Genomic DNA, 18,936 nt, shown 5'->3' on the forward strand with positions numbered 1-18,936 from the left:
TGTATGAGTGCACAAAGCCAAATATTTTCCTTGCCTATAACAGAATCACATCAAATGGATCAGCTCAGGGTAAGGATAACTTTATTATTTTGTCATTCTCTACCATTCAAGTTTCAATTGATGTAAAAACCATACTCAAAAATTACATGGAACTTTAAATGCAATTAAAAATGCACTCAGACCACCAGTGTTTTGTTTTACTAGTATCTAGTCATAGTAATATTAAAAAATACACCGAGAAATAATACAAATATTAAAAAATTTACAAGCTGCCACATATGCATTTGTCTGATTTTAGGATTCTTCATTCTTACCATGGACTTTGAGGTTGTATTTTTTTTCTGTGGTTCCAGCCTCATTCATCGCCACACAGATGTATTCCCCATTGTCATGTGGTGTAACAGAAGCAATGACAAACAGTGTGCCATTTTCCAAGACAGATATACCAGGCTCTCTGCCTGTCAACTCTCTACCATTGCGTAACCATTTGATGGTTGGTTTAGGAGTACCTAAATAAGAAATCAACACCTTTTTAAGCAACAAGATTAGAAATCATCATTAAATATCAAGTTCATCATGGCCAGATACAATTTTTCTGGACTATAATTTGTACCCTTAGATACTATACTACTTTTAAAATACTTCTCCAGACATGGAAATATGAGAAGATTATGGTCCTTTTGCTTATGATTTGGAATCAGTCTTGAGATCTACACTTTGTACTTTAAAGTTTTCTCAAAGTTGTTTTTATCAATACATTCGGATGAGAATGAGCAAAGGATTTTCGTGTTGTCTTCACAGTGGTAGATTTAAAGAAAAACTATTTCATCAGATTGATGTAGGGAGAGTTTGGGAGTAAAATAAAGCGAGTAAAAACATGATACTGTCACAGGAATGTATTGCAAAGATTTCCAAATCAATTAGATTGCATAAAGGATATACAGAAGTTATGTTTCATAATTCACTGTATAAACATGCCTGATACAATACACATAAAAACCTCTACTACAATGTTTATATTCTGGAGATATCATCTGTCAAATAAAAGATAATAACTTAATTTTTGAAAAATAAGTGAAGATGGCTGAGACCTTTAATCCTATCTATTCAGAAGGCTGAGATATGGGGATCCTGGTTCAAGACCAGCTCAGGCAGGCAGACAAGTCTGAGATATATTCATCTTCAATTGACCAGCAAGAAGGCAGAACTGGAGGCATAGCTTAAATAGGAGAGCAGAAAGTCAGCCAGAAGCAAAAAATGTTGAGTGAGAGCTTGAAATCCTGAGTTTAAGCACCCATACCAGCACCCATACCAAGAAGGGAAGGAAAGAGGGAGGGAAGAAGTGAGGGGATTATATGACAGATGTATTCACAGGTAAAGATGACAAGTCTATACTGAAGTATACAGCTAAGCTAAAAACAAAGCTAGAAATAAATACTAACTTGATGCTAATGATGTATTTATTTTCCCAACAATGTACTAGGAACTATTCTAAGCACTTTAAAATATTGCTTAATTCTTAAAGGTAAATTAAAACCTTACATAAAACTAATTTTGTTTCATAAAACAGTATATATCTTAGGTTAAAATATAATATATTAATGGATGAACATATAATCTAGACTAAAACAACAAAAAGTGGCAGGAACACATTGAATGTCTCCTGGAAGCTACAGTCAAGTTGAGTTAACATCTGATCAATGTTGAGTATGTAAATCATATTTATGGATCCATTTTAATGTGCTCAGGGATGAGGAAAGGAATTTAAAAGGGATAGATACTTTTCCTGTCCATGATATGAAGGAAAAAAAGAAGTGTAATAATTTCCTTTCATCCCACCCATTCTTTTTATACACTTCTACACACTTTCATTAAAATTTAGACAGCAAACATAATATTTTAGACTTAAGATTTTATTAATATTTAGAGTAATACCTGCAAATGAATCAACCAAAGAAAGTAGCATAACTATAATCAAAATGGAATTCACTGCAAAAGACAGGGATACATTCTCTGGCACCAATGGGTCATATCTGTAACCCTTAGCAACTCAGGAGACTGAGATCCGAGGACTATGGGTTAATGTTAGCTAAGAGAGACAAATAAGAGACACTCTTATTTCTAATCAACCAGCAAAAAGCCAGAAGTGGAGGTATGACTCAAGTGGTAGAGTTCCAGGCTTGAGCAGAAGAGCTAAGCCTGGAGGAGGCCTGGAGTTCAAACGTTACTACCTTTACACAGATGCACATGTGTAGATGCTCACGTGCACATGCACACATGCACGCACGCATGCGCATGCACACACATACACACACACACACACACACACACACACAAAAGGATTAAGTTATCGCAATACTTTGAACTTAATTACATTCTAGATGAAGATGAGGAACTAAGAAGAGATTGTTTTGATTTGTTTGTGTGTACCAGTCCTGGGGCTTTAACTCAGAGCCTGAGTTTTGTCCCTGAGCCTCTCTATGCTCAAGACTAGCACTCTACCACTTGAACCACAGCACCACTTCCAGCTTTTCGGAGTAGTTTATTGGAGATAAGAGTCTCATGGACTTTCTTCTTGGCCTGGCTTCAAACTGCAATCCTCAGATCTCATCCTCCCGAATAGCTAGGATTACAGGTGTGAACCACTGGCACCCAGCTTGTTTTGATTTTTTTTTTGAAGTAGAAAAGGGAAAGCAAAATAGGAATTCAGCTTGAGAGTGAAGCCTCAGGTAGTTAGAAGCAAGGACAATAGTGTTAAGGTAGACAGAGCCCAGGGAACTGAGGGCCTTCAGCACCTTCTTAGACTCATACTGCCCTAACTTTCACTGGCTTTAAGAATAGTAACTCAGGCAGTGATGCTGAGGTTCAAATGGTAGAGTGCTAGCCTTGAACAAAAGAAGCTCAGGGGTGCCCAGGCCCTGAGTTCAAGCCCCAGGACTGGCAAAAAAAAAAAAAAGAATAGTAACTCATAACTTTGTAGAGGTCTAAAAAGTTCTTTAAAGTTAGGTTCCTTTTAATGTTTATTGGAAGTAATCATTGCAGTTTGGTACTGTAGAGAGATGCAAACTCTTGCTACAGAAGGTAAAAGCACCAGAAGGGTGTTGGATTGCTGCTGTCTTCAGGAACAATCACTGAACAACGTGCAGGGGTGGGGAGGTGTCTGCCACCTGCAACCCTCCAGGAGTTATGCACAGAACACTGGCTGTGCATTGCCAAACTACAAATCCAGCTTGACTTACTGTGGATGAATGCATTCATGGAGAAAACATGTCCTTCATCTTATATTTGGCATGCCAAGGAAGGATGACACAGACAGTGCCTCTTCCGTGTCCACTTGAGGAGAGAGAACAATTTCTGGACAGGAAAGTGGTAGAATAGAAAGCCCAGAACCATGGGCATGAAAAACATCCCCAAGAGTCAAGTTCCAGAATAAACAGTTGAGAGTAGACTAGTTTCAGAATAAACAGTTGAGAGTAGACTAGAAAAAGAGCTTTTATTTATGTTTTTAAAGTAACTATAACAAATAAGTGCCTAATTCTAATTGATACCTCTGACTAATTGAGATAAAGCTGGAATATTTTTGAATAACTCTGTAACATCTTAAAAAGAACGTGTCAAACAGAATGAAATAAGTAGCAGGAAGAACATGACATTCATATCAGATTAGGTACATTTAAGAGCTCTCTATTGAAAGAAATAAAATGCCTTGGAGGGAGAAAGCATTTATTCAAAGAGTTGATGTTTAAGTCAAGCATGGTGGCTCAAGTCTGGAATCCTTGCTACATTGGTGGCAGACATTAGGGAGATTGTGGTTCTACGCCAGACCACAGAAAATTAGTTCTCAAGATTCCATCTCAATCAAAGACTGAGCAAAGTGGTATATACTTATCTCAGCTACCAAGGAAGCATAATGGCTGGACGTCCTGGTGCATGCATGCTCCCCAGTGATGCAGGCAGAAAAGTATAAGAAGGATGCCCATGTCAGCCAGGGCATAAAGTGAGATTCTACCTCAAAATAATCAGTGGGAAAAGTGATTGGAAGCATGGCTCAAGTGGCAAATATGAGGCTCTGGGTTTAAGCCCTAATACCACCACCTAAAAAAGAAGTGGTATTGCTTGAAAGAAGGGAGAATTTCCATTATGCTCAACTTGTCTAACTGGGATTGACAAATGGAATTTTATCCAGATAATTTTTGGGGTTGCAATGAAGACATTTAGAATAATCAAACATTGCATCAAGGCCTTTACTTCCAAGGATTACTTACCTTTCACAGGACAGGGAAATGTGATTCGTTCATTAGCCAGTCTTTCTTGGAATGGAGTGTCAAAAGGAGGTGCTAGATCTTCCATTGTAGGTGGCTCTATTACAAAAATAAATGCATTACCACAGATGATCCTTAGACAATTAAAATTCTGCTTGCTGAGGCATCATCGATCACTTTCATTGTCAAGTTGGTCAGCCTCACCATATATATTTCTTATGTCATAAAATCACCTTGAACATGTAGCGTTATGTCTGCCTCATCACGGCCTGCTATGTTAGTAGCAGCACACGTATACACGCCTGCATCTGAAAGCATGGCCTGGTCAATGCTTAAAGTTCCATCTGGATTGCTGACACGCTGCCCTCCATCAACCAGCACCGTCCTTCCACCTTTAAGCCAGGTGATCACAGGAGGCGGTGACCCTTGGGTACTACAGGGTATGTCCACTCTTTGGCCGACTTGGATTTTTATATATTTAGGACCACGCTGTATCTTCGGAGGAACTGGAATCGATAATTGAGGGTTAATAACTTGACGTTCAGAATTATTCCAAAATAATTACAGTTATGTGAATGATCTGGAAACTAATATCATGTCTCTGCTCTCCTGTTATTCTCTCTCTTAATTGTACTCAGATATATGCTGTTGTTTTAATTATTGAATATTGTTTGCTTTTTACTCAATAAACAAATACACTATCACAATAAAAAAAATAATTCGACTTTCAAAATTCCTTTGTTCTCTCATTTTGCATGAAAAAGTGGAGCAACCTTCAGATTGTGTCCTTTACTAGCTGTATTAGTTAGAGTACACTTCCTGAGGCAAAATGAACTCAAGACACTAGTACACTGCAAAAATGTATAGAATAGATATAAAGCTCCTAGTTCCAAATTTGAGGAATAATAGCAAGTGTGTAAAGCTGCTAAGTTGCTTTAAATTTACAAATAACATTTTAAAGGCCTGTAAAATGACACTTCATATAATTTGTATAGCATAAGAAAATAAAACAAAAAACATTTCTCTCCCTGTACTCACATTTGGTTCTCTTTGTGGAAGACTTACACAGCAAAAAGAGCATTTATAAAGCCTCTTGCTTTATACGAAGAAAATCATTCAAAGTCTGCCAATTTTTCCTTTTCTACTTTAACAATAAGGTAGTTTGACAAAACACTTGAAAAGATTCTTAGTTTTTGCATACATATACTGCACATGTACAGTCAAATTGAAGCACAAGGGAAAGATTACAATTTATGTAATCAACAACTTTAAAAGCCTGACTCTTTGTCCTTTTTTCTTTAACTTAATATTTACTGGATCCTTTCTAAAAGTTGACACTCACAATAATCTCATACCTGACTGTGACTATGATACTGTGACTACATTTTATGAAAGTGAAAACTAAAGATAGGAACAGCTAAGTGGTCTGCTTAATTCACAGAACTGGTAAACGACAGAAATGGAATCTTATGTCAAACCCTGAGATGAATATAATACAATTATGGTGATCAATCTGAAAGTCAAACCAGATCAATTCTGTCTGAGAAGGTATCTTTTGATATTGGATCTCTGACATCTACAGGTACTCAAGGAATGAATGGATGGATGGATGGATGAATGAATGAATGATTAGAAAGGGATGTGATAAGTTTAAGAAATAAAGCACACTAACTAGAGAGTTAGGGAGTTAGGGTTTTTTTTCTCTTCAGAGCTCTTTAAAAACTATAAAATTAGTACTTGGGAATCCAAGCTAATTTCAAACACATTTATTTTCTGATGGATATCTACAGTAATAATAATGATTGTGGATATTGAGAGAAACTTGGATCCAAAAATTGAAAAAGGAGATTTGTAAAAGGAAAAAAGAGGGTGATGTTATTTATAAATAGCAGATAAAAATTTCAGAGTAAATAAAAACAATCATAAATTGCCTATTTGAGAAGACTTTGTCATAATCACTGCATCTACAACATGGAGACTAATAATTAATAAACAAGGATTGTAGGTTTCCCTGTGGTCAGTCCACAGAGCCAGCCTGGCCCCTCAATTTAATACTCACCATGGACACTTAATTTAACAGTTTGAGTCACGTTGCCAGCAATGTTTGTAGCCACACAAAGATATAGACCACTGTCTGAAATGCGGGTTTCAGTGATCTTCATTGAACCAGAAGGGAGGAACGTGTGTCTAAAAGAAAACCCCATATATCAAACCACAGAATGTGAGCATTCAAACACCCTTATGCAGCTGCACTTTACTGTGCAAGTACTACTCAGAGAATGGTTTTTTCCATTTTTATATGATAGAACTGTGTCTTCCCCTTGTGAGGCAAGTGCTCTACCACTTGATCCATGTCTCTAGCCCCATTTGGGTTGATTATTTTAGAGGTAATCTCTTGAGTTTGCTGAGGTCTGCCTAGGCGATAATCTTCCTACTTGTGTTTTCCTGGGTCTCTGGGGTTGACACGCACATGTTTTCTCCACAGTCAGGATAACAGGCATGGAACAATGTGCCCAGCCATTGGTTGAGATGGGAGTCTCAGAAACTATGAACTCCTAGCTGGCCACAAACTGTGATTCCTCAGTCTCTACCTCCCAAGTAGTTAGGATTGAAGGCTTGAATCATCGTGGCTTCCATGTGAGTTTTGGAACTATCTTCCTACGTGTCATGCACTGTAAAATTGTGAATTTTCGTAATTATCTTGTGGATTCTAGTTGATATTCTTATAAACACAAACTCAGTTTACTTTTACCTTTGATTTTAAACGGTCTCAAATCACAAATAATTGTGCATCTCTACGCTTTAATAAGTTACAACTATATAAAGCAAATATATATCTTAGTCATTTTAAACTTAGTTTTGAAGATTTTATTTTTTATACCACTTCGTAAAACATTTAGTGTAATTTAATAAAAACAAAGTGCATATATTTCAAATCTATTTTAATATATTTCTCCTATGAACTAATAACATAGTAGGAGAACCCAAACTACACATAAAATGTTATTAAATTGTATTAAGATACTTGGAAATGGGATGCAGAGGATACAAAGATCTGTATATTACCAAAATTTTAAGTTAAACAAAGAGTGCTATTAATCCAGAAAGACAGAAATGGATAGAGAGCTCCAAATATACCTACTTCTATATGAGATTCAACATGCATCAGTATTAGAGATAACATTTAAAAATGTAAGAAAATGCAATTTGGCAATTGGATTTCTAAATAGGATAAATAAGTAAAGAAATAAGAGCATTACCTAAAACTACATGTGACAAAACAAACAAATTAAAGTTCATGAAAACAAAACTTAAAAAATGTGGATAAAACATTAGAGTTTATGATTATATCTTCCAAGAAGATATGAAAATTAGAAATCTATAAAAATGAATTAATACACTGAGCTCCTATAAATCTACAAGTACTCACACTGCATAATGAAAGACAAAAAATGCCAGCACATGATAAATTATATAGGTCTCTAGATATTCACATAGTAAGACCAAAGGAGGATATTCTTAGGAGAGGATCACAAAGGCTCAATAGCTATGTGGATTGATCATATAAAATAGTATTTATTGAAATGAACCCCAAGAAATGGAAACAAGAGGTTATTTTTCTCTGTTGTTTTTGTTTTCTGTACTCTTTGCCTTGTTTTAGGGAGGGTCAGGTGGGGGACACAGAAAGAGTGTGTCAAAGGGTGAACAAATGCAGCCGTGATACTAGACACTAGGCTGGAAATGAACTATACAACTTGTGAGTGGGGACAGGAGGGAATAATTTGTGGGAAGGGACAGGAGGGAAGCAGTGAGGGAAGGGGTGACACTATTCAAAAAGAAATGTGCTCATTACCTGACATGTAATTCTAACCCCTCTGTACATCACATATAAAATAACAATAAATAAATAAAAAAACGAAAAAATTAAAACTCCAAAACAAAAGAACCCGGGCCCAAAAAAATGGAAAATCCCAACAAAAATTTTAATGCAAAAAGTACACAGAATATTGTTATTAAGAATACATACCAACTTTCTATATTCACTGAAAAAAAGGACATTACCAGAGAACTGTGCAGCCAACTTACAGAGGCATTTTTTAGATCACATAAATGACCAATGAGCAGGTCCAAGTATTGCCAACACACATGAAATCAGTCCAGTGACAATGAAAACAATTACAGGATCCCAATTCCCACCCAGCAAGTGCCATTGAAGTCAGTCAATGCCATGAGTTCCTAGGAAGTGCCAGCTGATCCACTGATATTTTATTGGGGGAAGGTAAGCCACAGCTGTCCCTTTAGAGAGCAATTTAGCAATGTCTACAAGGCTGGGAAAGGACTTTACTCTGACCTGAGATTATAGTTTTAAATATATATCCTGAAGAAGTTCATGTGAGTGTATATAAAGAGATATCTTTTTTTAAAAACCCCATACTCATTGATAAGGTTTGGTGAAAGAAAAATTATGAGAAAGAATAAACCAATCATAGTACTCAAATGTAGGGAAATAGATAACTTTAGCCCATGTTTATACTAGTTTTAATAAACTGAATCTAATTGTGAATAAATGTTCATATAATAAAGTGAGTAGTAAAATATCGTTACTATATTCTATAATGACAAACAAAAAAGAAACATAAAACAAAATTAGAAACACAAAATCAGTTTTCCATGGTATTTAAAAATGGAAGGCAATTTTTGCTCCCAAGAAGGCTAAAAAATTCAGATTGGTTAAAGGAACAATAGAATTTTAATGTTATTATTAATAATTAATTTATTCTTATTCAAAATTTTCTATAATGCTGGAGGGGATGTGGCCAAAAGAGAACCCTACTACATTGTTGGTGGGAATGTAAACTTGTTCAACCACTCTGGAAAGCAGTAAGGAAGTTCCTCAAAAGACTACACATACAGCTCCCCTATACCCAGCAATCCCACTTTTAGGCATTTACCCAAATGATCACAAACAAGGCCATACTAAAGCTACCAGCACAACTATGCTTATGACAGCATTTTTCACCATAGCTAAGATATGGAACCAACCCAGATGTCCCTGAGTAGATGAATGCATCAAGAAAATGTGGTATATATACAATGGAATTCTATGACTCCATCATAAAGAATAACATTACCCCATATGTTAGGAAATAGAAAGACTTGGAAAAAATATTAAGTGAAGTAAGCCAGGCCCAAAGAAACATAGGTCTCATGGTTTCCCTTGTCTGCAATAACTAGTATATGTCTGAGAAAAGCAGAAGAGATCAAAAGGTATGTATATATGATCATATAACCTGATGTTAAGTGAAATGAGCCCTAAGATAGGGACACAAGAGGTTTTATCTTTGTTGCTGTTCTTTTTAATGCACTTATAATGCACTATGTGATTTTTTTTGTTTCTTTGTATGTTCTTCCCTCATGGTATAACCCCTGTAGTCACTGTATTTGATTCCAGTGTCCTGCATCTTGTATATACATTGTTGTAATTTGGGGAGAGGAAGGGAAATAACAAAATGCTGAAATAAGGATACAGGATGACCCATTGTAATAATGAGATGTACAAGACACTACGTTGAAAACGAACTTTACAACTTTGTGGGGAGGGTGGAGGGCAAGGGGTAAAGGAAGGACAGGAGGGAGGAGTTGGGAGTTGGGGAGGGGGTAACAATGCTCAATAGGAAGTGGACTTACTATCTTGCTCATGTAACTGTAACCCCTCTGTACAGTATCTTTATAATAAAAATATGAATTAAGAAAGAAGAATAAACACTTTCTATAAAAGTATTTTTTCAAAGAAATAGTAAAATCATGCAAATCCTTGTTATTTTATCCTCACCAGTGGTAGAGAACCAGCACTAACATGGTTATATATCCTCATAATCACATAGCAATGAGTCACTGATAGCTAGAGGCATTCTGCATTTATTTCTTTTCTTTGTCTTCCTCTTTATTTTCTAAAGTGGTACCAGGGCTTTGACTCAGGGCCTTATGCTTGTTCAGCTTGCTTGCTAGGCTGACACTTGACCTTCCAGAGTTGCTGACATGCCTCCAGCCCAGCTTTTTCCTGATTAATTGGAGTCTCATGGCCTTTTCTGTTGAGCTGTCTTTGAACTGTGATCTTCCAGATCTCTGCTTTGTGAGTAACTAGGATTGCAGGCATACGCTACCAGTACCTGGTTAGAGACTGCAATTTTTATTTTACCAGTTATGTTTGGCCTGATGTTGAGTTTAAAAAGAAATTGGGAGTAGAGACGGAGATGTGAAATGTAGAATATAATCTAAAATCCTCTGAAATAAGTAGCAATCTCATTGTACAAACAAATACTCTATAGAGAGGTCCCTTAAAGAATTTTCCAAACATTCAGGTAAGCATTAGACAGAGAGCAGTTTCAACTCAGATATAGATGGCAAGAAAGTTTATGTTCTTAAAACTCTGACATTCTTCTTGCTATGTCCCCTATCCAATACATTATATCACCTCAGTGGCTCTTTATTTGTATAAGGGTTTAATTAAGAAGACTTACAAACCATCTCATGAAAATTAAGTCGTAGACATTACAGTGCTTATTGAGTTTTGTTGCTCTCCCGAGAGTCACAGAATTCTGTGTGCTACACAGGGGGCTCATAGAAATCCGCATACCAATCTGCTCTATTTTAATAACGACATTGTAAAATGCACCAGTGGGAGACTATAGCAAAGCCGTGCCTTAATATTTCTAGCCTTTAAAAACGCATTTGGAAGAATATATATTCGCAAAATGCTCAGATGTATACTTCAATGAAAATGATCTCGAAGTTAAAAGCTATTCTTTGACCCACGTGAAAACCTCAACAGGCACAAAACCCTATCCCAACAGATTTCCATTTCTGTGTGTTGCCAGTCATCCCAACTCTCCTACCTTGGGGAGAAGGGGGAGATGAGCTGGGTTTCTTTGGCCCACGTAATGATGGGTGGGGGTAGGCTCTTCACTTCACAGGGAAGTGTCACCTCTTCTCCAGCCAAGACAGAAATCTCCACAGGCTTATCCTGGGACAGCCCCCGCTGGTCTCCAAATATTCTGGGCCTTACTAAAATAAACACATCATTTGAAAGGGAAATAGTACATTGCATATGAAGCACAGTTTGCTGTACTCCTAATGCTCTGAAGTAGGTTACAAGAAGGTGTTGATTATCTTCTAGTTTCAGGGTATACAGGAAAGTTCGGTTAATAGTTGTACAGTGTTAGCTTGGGCAAAGTGGGGATCAAGCTGCCTTGTTTTGTCAGCAGTTCCTTTCAGCATACAGAAGCAAGTCAGCTGGGCTGCAAAAGGCACAAATAACCTTCAGCTTGCCTTCTGCATCAGCAGCTCCGAGAGGCAAGGCAGGCCCAGGCACTCTCTCTTGGCATTTTCCCTCAAGGCTTGTACTCCATCTCTTGAGCCACATTTCCACTTCCAGCTTTTTGCTGGTTAGTTGGAAATAAGATTCTCTCAGATTTATGTACCCAAACTGGCCTCAAACAAAATCCTCAGAACTCAGCCTCCTGAGTAGCTAGGATTACAAGTGTGAGCCATCAGAGCCGAACTTTTGCCAAGAGTTTTAATTGAATGGTGTTACTGAAAAGGGTAGATGAGAGATGTATATTTCTTGGACAAATACCATAACATGGTTTCTAATGGACTATACAGTTACGTTTCTTAAAATCAGAATCTAAGTAGAGTTGATTTTGGTTGGCAGTAGAAATGATTTTCTGTGCGACGTGCACATTTGTGTGTGGGGGGATTTATTTGGGGGTGGCATTATTGGAAAGGAAATATGAGTTTTGGCACACATAGGCAATATCAAAGGGAAATCTTCCTCCAGCGGGTCTCACCATACACCGTCAGCTGCACCTTCCTTTTGGCATAGCCGGCCGCGTTGGTGGCCGTGCACACATACTCTCCACTCTCCTCGCCTCCAGGAGACACCACATAGAGACTCCCATCGGCCCCTGCAGAAAACTTGGCATCGCCAGATGAAATCAGCTCTCCTTTCTAAAAACACAACAAAGAGCAAGGGGTTCCTAAAGATAATAAGGAGTGACTTCATGTCTGGAAGAGGAAGAGAGAAAGAAAAATATCTCCAAGTAGTGAAAAAGCAGATTAAAACAAAAACAAACAGTGCTAGTTAGAAGGGAGTTATTTTTGAGCAAAATCACACAAATAAATGTACTAAATTAAGTGGCATTTTGCCACACCATGCCCTTAACTACTTCAGTACTTAAACAAAAGAGAATAAGAATAATCTTAAGGTATGCTACCATGAGTTCTGGGGCTAGACCAGGCTCTTTTCTGAGTACTTGTATTGTATAACTATTTCAATACTCAAAACCAATCTTTCCAGTAGAAGTTTCCACAACCCCCATTTGACAGTCCAGAGGCCTGAAGCACAAGGGAGGATGGGAAGGGATGTGCCTCATGATCACAAAGCCCATCAGTGACAGACTGGGATTGGAACCCCAGGAGTTAAGTCCTGGAGCATGAATCGTTACTTCTGTGGTTCCAGCACACAAGTAGCCTTATACACTTCATTTTGGCCTTTTCCTTAAAGGGCATTGAATTTTTAGTCAGTGCCAAACCCTGTGCATTTGGAGATGAGCTTCATCATTGTAACTTCTGGGTCTAGAATATAAAAATATTAACCTTTTTATTATAGACAGATGTTATCCCCAATATATTAGAAAGCTGTTGGCTGAGTTTTGTGTTTTTTTGCTGAAAAAATGAGATGGTACAAGGAGACTCTTTTGTTGTAGTGCTCATTTTACAAATACCACATTCCACTATTTTACCATCATTTTGCATTACTTTATATCTGCCAGATGCAAACTACTTTGCAAAAAAAAATATGCCATTGCCGTAGTAGTTCAAAGATAGGGACTTCTTCATGCAATGTTTTGGTTTCTTGCTGCAAGAATATAAGAGAAAACTGGACAACCATATGACAGGGATAGGAGAGAATGTGTTTGTTCACCTATCTTACAATTCTTATTCATACTTGGGATTTGTGACTTTACTTTGAGGTTTTATTCAAAGGAAATTCCACATAGTTATACACAGTCAACTACATGATGCTTGAATTACATCACAACACAACCATAAAAATTTCTGTGAGCAAGCCTGTGTATCGGGAACTATTCTAAGCACTTCACATGTTGGAGCAGACCCTTCTTACCTCTGGCCACATGCCTCACCCCTATTGACTTCAGCGCAGCTCTACTGGACAGCTCAGTGTCCTGTGCCAGGATTATACTACTGCTGAGTGAACCTGCTCTTTGGCCACAAAGTTTTACCCAAAGCCTCCCAAGAGCTAGAATACAGAGAGCCAGGAAATGCAGTGCTGTTAGGTATAAACACCCCACTTCCTGTCTGTCAGGGAAATCTTTCTCATATGCATCTCAGGGATTCTTAGAGAGTGACCAGCACATTGAAGTTGACCAACCCACTCACAGAGGAAATCAACACAGTAAAGTCCTGTCCCTTTGGGCTTCATTCCTCTACTTCAGAGGCCACTTCCTAGTAACTTTTACCCTCTGATCCTCAGGCAATAACACTAGATGTAGCCTTTACCTTGGACCAGACAATCGATGGCTTGGGAATTCCACTTGCTTTGCATGGTAAAGTCACTGGGATGCCTTCGATTGTGCTCAGGACCTGCTGCCCATGCTGAATGGTTGGCAGGACTGTAAAGGAAAGCCAGAGTCAGCATCTGAGAAGCTCTTTCAATTAGCACCATATGTTTAAAGTTGAACTTCTTTTCCAATATATACTTAATGTTGCTAAAAATGATCAATGATAACATTTTAACACTTTCTGATAGAAATTAGGAAAATCTTGATGTGAAGTTCTGCTAAACAAAGAAAATGCAATAGTTATGCTCTGGATAAACTCAATAAAAACTTGAAGTGGTGAGGGATATTTAGCATAATGTCTTTCCTTCCAAAAAAGAGGTCTGAAGAAAATCTTTTTTCAAAATTACTATTTTTTAAAATTTATTGTTATGGTAAAGGTAAAGTACATAAGGGTTACAGTTACATAGGTCAGGTAATAAGTACATTTCTTTTTTGGGGGGGAGGTCCGGTCATGGGGCCTGATTCTGGGCCTGGGCGCTGTCCCTGAACTTTTCAGCTCAAGGTTAGTGCTCTACCACTTGAGCCACAGCACTACTTCCGGCTTTTTTCTTATGTGGTGCTGAGGAATCAAACCCAGGGCCTCGAGCATGCAAGGCAAGCGCTCTAACACTGAGCCACCTTCCCAGCCCTACATTTCTTTTTTGTACAGTGTCACCTCTTCCCTTGTTTTCTCCCAATATTTTTCCTCCCGTACGCTCCCCCAAATTATATAGTTCATTTTCAACATAGTGTCTAATGACTATCACTACTGAATTAGTTCACTCTTTGTCCCACTATTTCTGTGCTTTCCTCTTACCCTCCTCAAATCAGATAAACTTATAAGACAAAAAGTACAGAAATCAAAAGCAGCAACAAAAGGGGGAAAACAAAAACAAAACAAAAAAATGACAAAAAAGTAAAATAAGAACTTCTTCTTTCCATTTCTTAGAGTTCATTTTGATAAATATCATGTTATATGATCATATGCAAATAGCTATTGAGTCTTTGTGATTCTATCCTAAGAATATCCTTCTTTGGTCTGACTGTGTGAATGTGTAGAGTCCTGTTTAAATGTAATTTCTTGTCTTTTACTAACCATTGTGTTTACTTGTAAATTTATAGGCACATTCTAATGACTACAAATGAGGGAAACCATGCAACCTATATTTCTTTGGGTCTGGCTTATTTCACTTAATACAATTTTTTCTGTCTTTCTATTTCCTTATGAATGGGCAATATCATTCTTGTGATGGAAGCATAGAATTCCACTGTGTATATATACCCCCATTTTCTTGATCCATGCATCCACTGAGGGGCATCTAGACTGATTCCATATCTTGGCTATGGCAAACAATAGTGTAACTCATGGTTGTGCTGGTAGCTTTAGTGTAGCCAGGTTTGTTGTCAATAGGATAAATGCCCAGGAGTGGAATTGCTGGGAAGCCCTAGTTTAGTCTTTTGAGGAACCTCCAGCCTGCATTTCAGAGTGGTTGAACACATTAACGTTCCCACCAACAGTATTGAAGCATATTGAAGCATTCCCTTTGGACCACATCTCCACCAGCATCTGTTATTGTTAGTTTTCTTGATGATGACCATGCTAACTGGGGTGAGGTAGAATCTCAATGTTGGCTTGATTTGCATTTCTTTTATGGAACGAGATGTTGAATATTTCTTCATGTGTCTATTGGCCATTCTTATTTCTTCTTTGGAGAAATCTCTCTGTAATTATTTAGCCCATTTATTAATTGGAGGTTTCTGTTTCTTTGAGGAATTTTTAGGAGGTTAATTTTTAGTTTTAAGTATATTTTACATATGAGACTTTTGTCCAATGCAGAGCTGGTAAAATCTTCCATTCTGTGGGTTTTCTATTTATCTTGCTAGCTATGTCCTTTTCTATGTAGAAACCCTTCCATTTGATGAAGCCTGTTTATCCAGTCTTTCTTTGATCTGTAGTGATTCTGGATCATAGGAAGTTTCAACCTGTGCCTAGGAACCTTAGTGTTTCCTCTATCCCTTCCTGTAATATTTTCATGGTAGCTGACCTTACATTGAGTCTTTGGTCAATTTAGAATTGATTTTGGTGGAGGGTATTATATAAGGATCTAACTTTAGTTTTATGCACATATATAGCCAATTTTGCCAACACCATTTTTTGAAGCGGTGTCTTTCTTCTATCCTGTGTTTTTGGCTCCCTTATCAAGTATTAGATGGATATAGGTCTGTAGGTTCATTTCTATGTCTTCTATTCTGTTCCATTGTTCCTTAGGCCTATTCTTGTGCCAGTTGTGCAAGCTGTTTTTATTACTATGACTTTGTAATAGAATTCTAAATTTGGTGTTGATATTCCTCCAGCACTATTCTTCCTGCTAAGGATTGTTTTTGCTATTTTGGGTCTTTTATTATTCCACATGAATTTTTGGATAGTCTTCTATATTATTGAAGAATGTTTTGGGGATTTTGATAGGTATTGTATTGAATTTGTAGATTGTTTGGGGCAATGTTGCTATCTTCATGATGTTAATCCTTCCAATCCAGGAGCATGGAAGGGTTTCTTTTTTCATTTCCATAAATCTGCTTAATTTCTTTTTTTCATATTTTTAAAGTTTTCATCCTAGAGGTATTAGGTATTTTATTTTTTGAGGTTATTATAAATAGAATCGCTTTTCTGATTTCAGTCTCACTCTTCTTATTGTTTGCAAACAGAAATGCTATTGAATTTTGTGGATTAATTTTATACCCTGCTACTTGGCCAAAGTTTTGAATCAGCACAAATAACTTGGGAAAGGAATTTATGGGGTTCTTAAAATACTGGATCATGTCATCTGCATGACATGATCTTCTTTTCCTATTTGGATCCTCTTTATGTCTTTCTCTTGCCTTATTGCTCTTGCTAGGGATTCCAGTATGACATTGAAGAGTAGACATCCTTGTCTCACTCCTGATTTTACAGGAAATGGTTTTAACTAACAAAATTCTTTTTTCTTCCTGAACAGCCAACATAGACTTAAACCTTAACAGTTACAAATTCAATGCCTATCTTTGGACATCATCCATTACCAGTAATCTCCAGTGAGCTGACATAAGCCACCTCCACAGAATGAGCTGTTTAACTACCACATATAACAAAAGAATCACTTAGCAGGCTACCAAATTTAAACTACTATTTTTTTTAAAAAAAGGATGTGTTTCCTTAAAAGGGATTCAGCAGTAAAACTTGAAAGACTTTAGGAGTTTACATTTAAACTTCTAAAATATAAGTAATGTTTTTCATTAATAAAAAGAACGTATCATTGGCTTTAAAAAGCAAAGTGAGAAATTGATATGAGTAGAAGTAAAAAAGAGGAGATTCCAGTTACTCCCTTCTGTGTGTATTACAATTAGTTACAACCAAGACATACACACAGACTATTGGTAATCAATGTTCTCAGAATTATGATTTATTTTCTTACTTTGTTTCTGTCTGTATCTTGCTTCCTTTTTTCCTTCCTTCCTTTTTTCCCCTTCTTTTTTTTCCAATTAGTAATGAGGTTTGAACTTGGGGCCTCCCATTCTTGCTGTTTCCTTGTTCAAAGCCAGTGTTTCCTTGTTCAAAGCTAGTGCTCTACCACTTGGGTCATAACTGCAATCCACCTTTTTGCTAGTTAACTGGAGATGGGGTCTAGTGGAATTTTCTGTCCAGTCTGACTTTGAAATTCAGCCCTCTATATTTCAGCTTGCTGAGTAGCTAGAATTACAGAATAAGCCATCGGTGGCCAATTCCAAAGTAATGATTTATGTCTATGTTCAAAGATATCTGTTCAAGGCTCTTATAGATATGAGGCCTTTGTCCAATGCATAGCTGGTGAAGATCTTCATCCATTCTGTGGGTTTTCTATTTATCTTGCTACTGTGTTCTGATAAAAGAACATCCATACATGAGTGTTCATGACAGTTCAAGAATAGACAATGAAAGACTGATGTGTTTCAGACATTTCCTTTGTATCTTCTGAGAAGATAAGACTAGACCTGCTTCCTGGGTTTCTGTCAATCACCTTGTCCCTAGCTTAGAAAGAACTGATATTGCTCAAGATAGATTGTACTCATAAATTGCCATGGGTTGAACCTTTTATACAACTGAAGATAATAAATATATATATATATATAATAAAAACTTTCCAGAATTATCATATTCCCTTGAAGTAGAAGTTTTCTAGAACACAAGATCTATTAGAAGTCCTTGCAAATATCCTTTGAATGGCTTAAACTAACCTAGTACACATACAACACACACGCTCATATTTTCCTGTAGCTGGCGTTGTTTTTGGATAATTTCTTCTTAAAGAGTTGGTAGTGACTCATCAGCTCTAAACACAAATGTCAGGCTGCTCACTTAAGCAAGAAATTAGATTTCCAGAAACATGATGGAATCTTCAACTTTCAAATATGTTGTCAATTTTCAGCAACATGGAATAAGACATTTTCTGAAACCTATATTAAGTTTGCCTGCAAAGAAAAGGGGCCAGCTCAAGCCAGTTTTGAAATTTGATGCCATCTCTCATGGAAGAAATATTTCTTTGCAATGGTCAAACTGCAGCAAAATGACAAAATCTTCTGTTATGTTTATTTGCATCCATTCAAATTTTTCTTTTATGTATATATTTTTTTCTTTTAATTTTTCATTCATATTTTTAAAGAATGAGTTGAGAGCATTTAATAGATGTCCTTGAACATGTCCTTAACAGGCAGAAAGGAAATGACGGCTGATTCACATGAAACAGGCATTCAGAAGTCGACATGCAATACACACCCATTTGTTGAATGGTGCAGTGTAGAACATCCTAAATAACAGGGCTGATTTAAAAAAAAAAGCAAAACAAAAAAAACTTATTTATAAAATTAGCTGCTCATTTTGGATGAAAATGGACCAACTATTGTGACATGATATCTTTATTTATTATTTATGCCAGTCATGAGGCTTCAACTCTGGGCTTGGGTACCATCCGGGGCTCTGTTTCGCTCAAGGCTAGCACTCTAACACTTGAGCCACTATGCAAGTTCCGGATTTTTCG

At 37.0% G+C, this 18,936-nt stretch overlaps 1 protein-coding gene across 1 annotated transcript in view; it reads right to left on the bottom strand.

Moving 5' to 3' along the window:
* The window catches only part of Hmcn1 (hemicentin 1), a 450,607-nt gene that overhangs the window by 196,068 nt on the left and 235,603 nt on the right, over nt 1-18,936 (bottom strand). The window contains exons 20-26 of the mRNA XM_013021737.1: nt 13,845-13,957; nt 12,113-12,272; nt 11,159-11,327; nt 6,322-6,449; nt 4,496-4,768; nt 4,266-4,361; nt 315-509 (exon numbers count right to left, since the gene is read on the bottom strand). Of these exons, the coding sequence (XP_012877191.1) occupies nt 315-509; nt 4,266-4,361; nt 4,496-4,768; nt 6,322-6,449; nt 11,159-11,327; nt 12,113-12,272; nt 13,845-13,957 (1,134 nt within the window). The remainder of the gene's footprint in view (nt 1-314; nt 510-4,265; nt 4,362-4,495; nt 4,769-6,321; nt 6,450-11,158; nt 11,328-12,112; nt 12,273-13,844; nt 13,958-18,936) is intronic.

The sequence above is a fragment of the Dipodomys ordii genome, unplaced genomic scaffold, assembly GCF_000151885.1.
Source record: "Dipodomys ordii isolate 6190 unplaced genomic scaffold, Dord_2.0 Scaffold57, whole genome shotgun sequence".
NCBI classification, from domain to species: domain Eukaryota; kingdom Metazoa; phylum Chordata; class Mammalia; order Rodentia; family Heteromyidae; genus Dipodomys; species Dipodomys ordii.